Source organism: Lathyrus oleraceus, chromosome 1 (assembly GCF_024323335.1).
Source record: "Lathyrus oleraceus cultivar Zhongwan6 chromosome 1, CAAS_Psat_ZW6_1.0, whole genome shotgun sequence".
Taxonomy (NCBI): domain Eukaryota; kingdom Viridiplantae; phylum Streptophyta; class Magnoliopsida; order Fabales; family Fabaceae; genus Lathyrus; species Lathyrus oleraceus.
This window is the reverse complement of record NC_066579.1, coordinates 446,597,426-446,604,934: the sequence shown is the minus strand read 5'-3', so window position 1 is coordinate 446,604,934 and position 7,509 is coordinate 446,597,426. Positions and strand designations below refer to the sequence as shown.

Sequence of the window (7,509 nt, the reverse complement as noted above, 5' to 3'; positions counted from 1 at the left end):
GGTTCCCGTTAAGTACAACAAATATGAGGGGTTCTAATACATTGCCCTTGCGTAATCGACTCCCGGACCCTGATTTGGTTGCAACGACCAATATCATTGTCGTTCTTTTAGGGTTTTATCGACATTTTTCCTTTTCCTCTTTGGGAATAAATAAAGTTCGGTAGAGACTCTGTTAAGTCCATCCTGCAAGCATGTGATTGCGTTTCGCAAGACCGTGCTCTCATTTTTCGAGATACAACATCAACCCTCCAGACATTACGGTTATCACGCTCACCCGTCATCGCCCTCTCTCAATCGATTGTCATCACGCTGAATTATGGGAAAGTGAGCTCGTCTCTAAGGTTATGACAGTCTGCTTGTCGCCTCAGTGACACCTGTCAGCATGTCCCCAAGGGACATCTTCCCTAGCGCAGTGACGGTTGGCCTGTCATAAAGGTGACGCTCGTCACCGTTGTACAGAATGCGAAAATAGTGTTTTCTCCATGGCTGCATTTCCAAACCTTCGATTTTAATTCTAGAGAATCCCATACGTACAACAAATCATCATACATCAATCATATAACATTTAGCACATCAATAAAATATAAATTAATCATCTATATCATCAATTTTCCACAAAATCATCATTATCTTCATCACTTCAAAGCATATAAACATGAACATCAAAATTCAGAATTATGCCTACAGATTCATACGAAAATCAGTAATTAATAGAGTACGGAAATCACATCATATCATAACAATCTAGAGAAGTTTTGCACAAACTACCTCAAGACTCAAATTTCTCAACAATAAAGGAAAAGGGAAAGGAAAAAAGGAAAAAGAATAAGGAATCTTCTATATCCTTCATGCTTAAACACTCATATCATGAACAATCTCCCCCTTACCTTGAATTTGCGGAAAAGCTCGAAGCTTTGACTATGAAGGATTTTCTCCTACTTTTACTTTACTAGGATTTTGCTCTCAACTCTGTTGACAATTATATTCACCTAAAAACTCCCTCATTCTATTTCCCTTCTCTATTTAAATAAAAACCTATTTTATTTTTATTTTAATTAATTCTATCAACTTCCTCCAACTCTTACTAATTCTATTCACCACTCTAATTTAATTAAAAAACCATTTTTCTCCCCAAAACCACATATTCTCACTTTCTACACTATTTTAAACAAATAAAAGTATAGGTAATTTCTATTAAAACTCAACCACCTCAATAATACAAATTAAATTAAAATTAAAATACTCTAAAACTCAAATAAAATATTAAAATAAAAATCGGAGTGTTACAAATAGAGCTTTGGTCAATTAGTCTCTAAGTCAAACATATATTTTTTCCATAACTATCTCGAACAAAGATAGAGTTTTGAATTGACTATCCTCCAAACCAAATCGGAATTTTATACCGGACTGATTACATACCAACCCGAGATTTTGTACAGGTTGATTTCGAACCGATTGAACTTTTGTGCAGGGTTGAACTCAAGAACCGATGTGAAGATTTTTCAATGGTTATTCTTCACAAACCCAGAAGGAGAATTTTTCCTCAAGAAGTGGAGCTCATGAACCAATTGAAGACTAACACTAATTCTTCAAAAAGGAACTTTTAACAGGTTTAGCTTCAAACTTAAACAATTACTTCCAAAGGAAGAATAATTCACTCAAAAGAAAAAAGAATTCTTGGTGAATTTACAATAATTTCCTTTTCAAAAACAACTTCTTCACTAAACTCCATATAGTTTCTCAAAGCGCAGTTGCTAAAAATATGTGAGAGAAAGAAAATAATTTAGAGAGATATTGAGAAAGAGGGAGGTGAGATATCTCACATTTTTCGAATGAAAATAAGTGAAGAGGAAAGCCTCTATTTATAGGTCAAAGGATAGTTCAAATTAGAAAACAATTCATAGGCAAAATTAATGTCTAAATCAATTAGCTAATCAATTAAGAACATGCAATAATTAATTATTGTTGACTAAATTGAAAGGTTTTAATGGAGAGTTGTTATTATTCATTAAAACACTGTCATAATCGATTATAGAGTTGTTTCTATCTTATCTCATCGATTAGACAATTTAGAAACTCGTGATAATCAATTTGATAGTTCCCATATCATCTAGTTATGCTCCAAAAGCATTTTTGGAGCTTTTATTTAAAAAGTAGAGGCTTCGAAAATAGTTTGTGTGTGTGTGTGATTTAGCCATAATACTTCTAAAAAGGCCCTTGTATTTTTACAAAATACTAATCACTTGAACATACACGATTAAACGAGCTTTCACATTTTCTCTCTTTCACACTCTGAAGCTTCAAGCCCTTACCAATGATATAGGCACTTCACTTGTGGATGAGACTTGAGGTATCTTCAAGTTATATACCATCATTAGAGGATATCATTGGTATCATCAAACCTTAAATCATCATCTTTATTCGAATGAATAACTTGATCAACTATCTTCTGCATCTTTGATCGTTTGAACCAATTTTAGCACTTGCTTGTTGTTGTCATCAAAATAACTTAAAGGATGTTACATCTTCGAGTATTGTCATCATCAAAACAATAATATTATCAAGGATAAACATATCTTACTTGAATTTTTATCACTTGTTAATTAAATTTGCAAACACATAATTCTATGAGTTCCATTATGTTATCTATGGGTGAAAGTAAGTTAAGATCTCTATTAAAAATGTGCAAAAATATAATTAATTAAATTATATTCCTAAATTGAATTGCCCTAAACTAAAAAAAAAATGTGACCGCGTAAACAATTCACTTAGTTAAAAATCAATTAAAATTATTTAGTTAACTGTTTTCAAAAAAATTATTCACATATACTTTTCATAACAAAAAAAATATATAAAAAAGATTTATTATTTTTTTTGAAAATTAATTTTAAAAACATATGTTTTCCAAAAAATACAACCTTTTTTAAAACACAAAAGTTTTAAATAATATATATATATATATATATATATATATATATATATATATATATATATATATATATATATATATATATATATATATATATATATATATATATATATATATATATATATATATATATATATATATATATATATATATTAATTTCTAAATACAAAAAATAAAGTTCTTACAGTTTTTACTTAAAAATATATAAATTTTAGAAAGCGAGTCGTAGGATTATAAGTTAGCAATTGAAAATTTTAGAGAATGTAAAAGTTATTTTCTACTAAATTAATTTTATTTAATAAATAAAAATAGAGATTAATTGTTATGCACGTCTAAAAAGTTTTACACTCTCAATGCATCACAATTATCTATTTGTATTATTTTTTAAATGTTTAAAATAAAAATTAAATATTTTAAATAAATCAGTGGCTGTGATTAACTGATAGTGTAAAAAACCTTTACACTATCAGTGTATATCAATTAAATTCAGAAAAATAATAATTAAATAAGAGATTAATTACTATACACTGTCAGTGTAAAAAGTTTTACACCGTCGATTCATCACCATCATCCGTTTGTATTACTTTATAGATTTTTAAAATAAAAGTCAAACTTCTTTTAATATTCGACGTCTATGATTAACTGATGGTGTAAAATCTTTTTACACTGTCAGTGTATTTCAATTAAACTCATTAAATAAATATAACGGTTAGTAGAAGAAATTTAGTTATCTTTCAAAAGTTAATAGGAGAAAATTAGTATTTACTATATAATTAAAAATTAAATGAATATAAAAAGTTAGTGAAAAAAGTTATATATTTTTTAATAATTAATAAAATAAAATAATATATAAGATAATGTTTTAATAATTTAAAAAATGCTATTTAGTAAGGTGGGTGATAATAAATATATATATATATATATATATATATATATATATAATAACATATTTATCCTTTATTTTGGGATGGGATCAAAATTTTGATTAAGACTTAACTATTTTTATATATAACTCATTTTAACTAAACTATAAACTGTGTTTTGTTTCGGTAACCATTAACACCTCTAATCCCTATATATAACTACTTATATTATGTTATAGTAAACTCCCTTAGCAATGAAATTTCCCTTGTAATCTAAAATTTTATATTTTACATAGTTTCAGTACAAGTAATTATCTGTGTCGTATTCTGCAAGTAATTAACCGCATTCTGCAAGTATAATTCATTTGTGTCATATTCGGTAAGTATAATTCAGTTGGTACCTACCTACAAGTCTACAGAGACGTTAGAACACAAAATTCCCAATTTCTTCGTAATATAGATGCATGAGTCCAGCTACTAAATTATATAACAAAATATTTTCTAATTGGGTCGTATTTATAATAAGCAATCTTCAAATTTGTTCACATTCTAATTAATAACAATAAATAAACCATCAACATTATCCCTCTCCCTAGAATGATAAAAAGACACATCCTAGACAATGACATTGTTCACAACTAATGCCGCACGTAATCGAACATAAAAAGGAAGAAAAGATGGCCAACCAGAAATTGTTTTTTAGTTGATCATGATGACATTGTGAGTGTGAAATTTTTCACCCATATGTGTGTTAGGTTTACAAGTGTTCTCTAAAAATTTTCAACATGCCTTGAAATGTAACAATCCCTGTCAAAGTTCCATCTTCCTGCACAACCCACACATAGCTCACACGGTGTGCTAGTGCTTGAATCATAACAGCAACCAAAGAGCTCCAAGGGTAACAAAAAATAGCCTCTGACCTTCTCACAACCCTCGAAGAATATCCTCCGAGTTTCCAATTCTTCCCTGACGAGCAAACATCTTCCTCCGATGATGTCGAGGAAAACGATGACCATGAAGGAAGTCTTGTTTCCTCCCCAAGTAACTCCACGGCCGCGCCATGATTCTGCTCATACAGCCTCTCTTTTACCAGCTGAACTAAATCGTTCGGGGGACCACCGCAGTCGATGTAAAACAGTACATCACCAGCGGATAGAGTTGCCAGTGCAGGGGCAACAGCTTCATCGCAAGAGTTCAACAAAAAAGGTGAGATCTCTCCAATGAGCTTACCCTGCGGATCAACAACAGCAACCGACGATTGGTGTACAATGGCAGACTTGAGAAGCTCCAAAGCAGAGGATGCTGGGTCATCATAGTAAAGAACAAACAGATTTTGTGTGTCTATAATACCGAGCGTAATGATGCTATCGGTTGCGGGTGAAGGGGAAAATACCCTAATTGAGTTAAGAAGGTGGCGCATTACATCCTCTTGAGTAAGCCAACAGTAAGCACGATCGTCATTGTGCAAAATATTGAAGTCCAAAGTTTCATTCTCTTTTTTCTTCCATCTCTTTTCATCCAATATTGGAATCACCACATTCTGCACCCCTTCGTACATTGCATCTATTGCCTCCAATAATCTGCATGCAACATAGCAAAATAACATTATTAATTCAATAAATAATACTACATTCCATTGGTAAAAGGGGTGATATGCGAGCTGGCATGATTGGACAAATTGCATAGAAATAATAATTAAAAACCTTGAATTTGATCCTCCAAAACATGAAAATTGGTGAATACCTATTGAATCATACAAAATACCTATTGAATCATACATTGTAGGAAGTACTAGTAATAGCGAAACCTGGCATTGGGTTGAATATGGCGAACGAGTGAAGAACTATCTCCGTCAAAGAGAACTGAAACAGGAGACTGAAGAGCTGCGTAAGGGGAAGATAGATTATCCGGTTTACAGAGAAAACAAATAACATCAACCATACAAACCCTTCCAATACATTCACAACGAAAATCAGCTTCCCTTTGATTAGCAATTAGGGTTTTGGGTTTTTTATCGGTGAGAGAATGGTGACAATTCCAAACGCTTAAATAAGAATGACCGAACTTTTTGATGGCGTTAATAGCGTCGGCTATGGTGTCGGTGATAGAAATGGACCGGAGTGAAGGTTTGCCAAGACATAGATCGGATACTTCATGCCCGGATACAGATAATCTCACGGCCATACACAGAAACGACAACCACCCACCGTAGCCAAGCCAAAACCCAATGACAACGGAATGGGAGAGAATACAAAGTTATAGAAGACGGTTTTGATTTTGTGAGAGAAACCGATTTTCGTGGCGGAAAGTGAGGTGAATGCCTTCGGATTTTGGCAATTTGTAAGAAAGACAAGTTAAGTAAGAGTTTTTCTTTTAATTATAAAAATAATATTTTTTTAAAAATTTATTTAATAATTAATAATAAATATATTTGAAGCATATTTACAAAAATATTTTTTACATATTATATAATTCATTTATTTTAATTATATATAAATTAATTATATAAAATTAACATAAATTAATTTTTTTTATCTTATCTTATCAACATCAATAAATTTAAAATGAAAACAAAAATAAGTATAGAGAATTTTATTTTAATTTAAAATAATAATATTTATAAAAAAATTATTATGTTATATGTAAATTAAAATAAATATCCTACAAAAAATATGATTAAATATTCATATAAAATTTGTTGATTTTTCTAAATATTTATAAAGTTGATTAAGATTTTGTACTATAATGTAGTTTGATTCGTTTTGTAAAATACAAATTGCTAATTGAACGGAACAACGCTGTTTTGTTCGAAGATGACTCAAACACATCCGAATCAAATATGATTTTTGTGCCTTTTGGTATTGTTTTGTTCAGTTAGCGGTTTTTTATTGGATCGGTTCAGTTTTGAACACCTCTAATCAAACTTAATATTATGACACTTCCAATAACTCTTTATTGTATATTCGTATAATAAAATAATTGTTAACTTGAAAATTATTATTATATAGATCATGTTTGTAAAAATGAACATCAATTGAAAATTATTTGACATAATGATGAAATGCATAAAAATTAACATCTCACAAAACTTCATCAAAACTATTAATTTTGATTAATCTCTTTAACATATTAAATAATTATTTATTAATTTTAAATTTTATATATGATTTATATGATAATAATCTTCAATTCAACAATAAATTTTGTAATACAATTATATAATAAAGAGTTACGGATGTGTCACAATTGACGAATGAGATATTGTTCTAAATGTCAAAAAAAATAGTGAATACATTATAAAATTGAGTTAATGGTAAAAGTGATAGGTGGAGAGAAGAATATATAGATGACATGTTTGATATATGCAAAAATATAATACACTATATTTTGTATCTTAAAAATATAAAAAAACAAAAAAATAGAAAAACACTATAATCCTAAAAGTCGATAGAAGAAAGTTTTAAAAAAAGAAAAATAAACAATTGAGAGTAGTGTGGATAATTGTCTCATATTAGTTGGAAATGTGGAGACTTAAGTATTTATAAGTGAGAAAACTCATCCACCTATCACTTTAGGCTATGTTTGAATTGATGGAATCTGATGGAACATAGTGAAATGAGATGGAATAGAATGATATTCTATTATTTAGAGCGAAGCGGAATTGAGTGGTATATATTTCATTCCATTTCATCACTTACTAACTTATTTCTTTCCCTA

The 7,509-nt window shown here is 29.6% G+C and overlaps 1 protein-coding gene across 1 annotated transcript; it reads right to left on the bottom strand.

Moving 5' to 3' along the window:
• Positions 1–4,289: 4,289 nt before the first annotated feature.
• On the bottom strand, positions 4,290–6,134 carry LOC127082451 (CBS domain-containing protein CBSX5). The gene is made up of 2 exons (XM_051022694.1): positions 5,600–6,134; positions 4,290–5,372 (listed from the first exon to the last, which is right to left on the bottom strand). The coding sequence occupies exons 1-2, from the start codon at positions 5,974–5,976 to the stop codon at positions 4,550–4,552; spliced, it is 1,200 nt and encodes a 399-aa protein (XP_050878651.1). The 5' UTR covers positions 5,977–6,134; the 3' UTR covers positions 4,290–4,549.
• Positions 6,135–7,509: the final 1,375 nt, after the last annotated feature.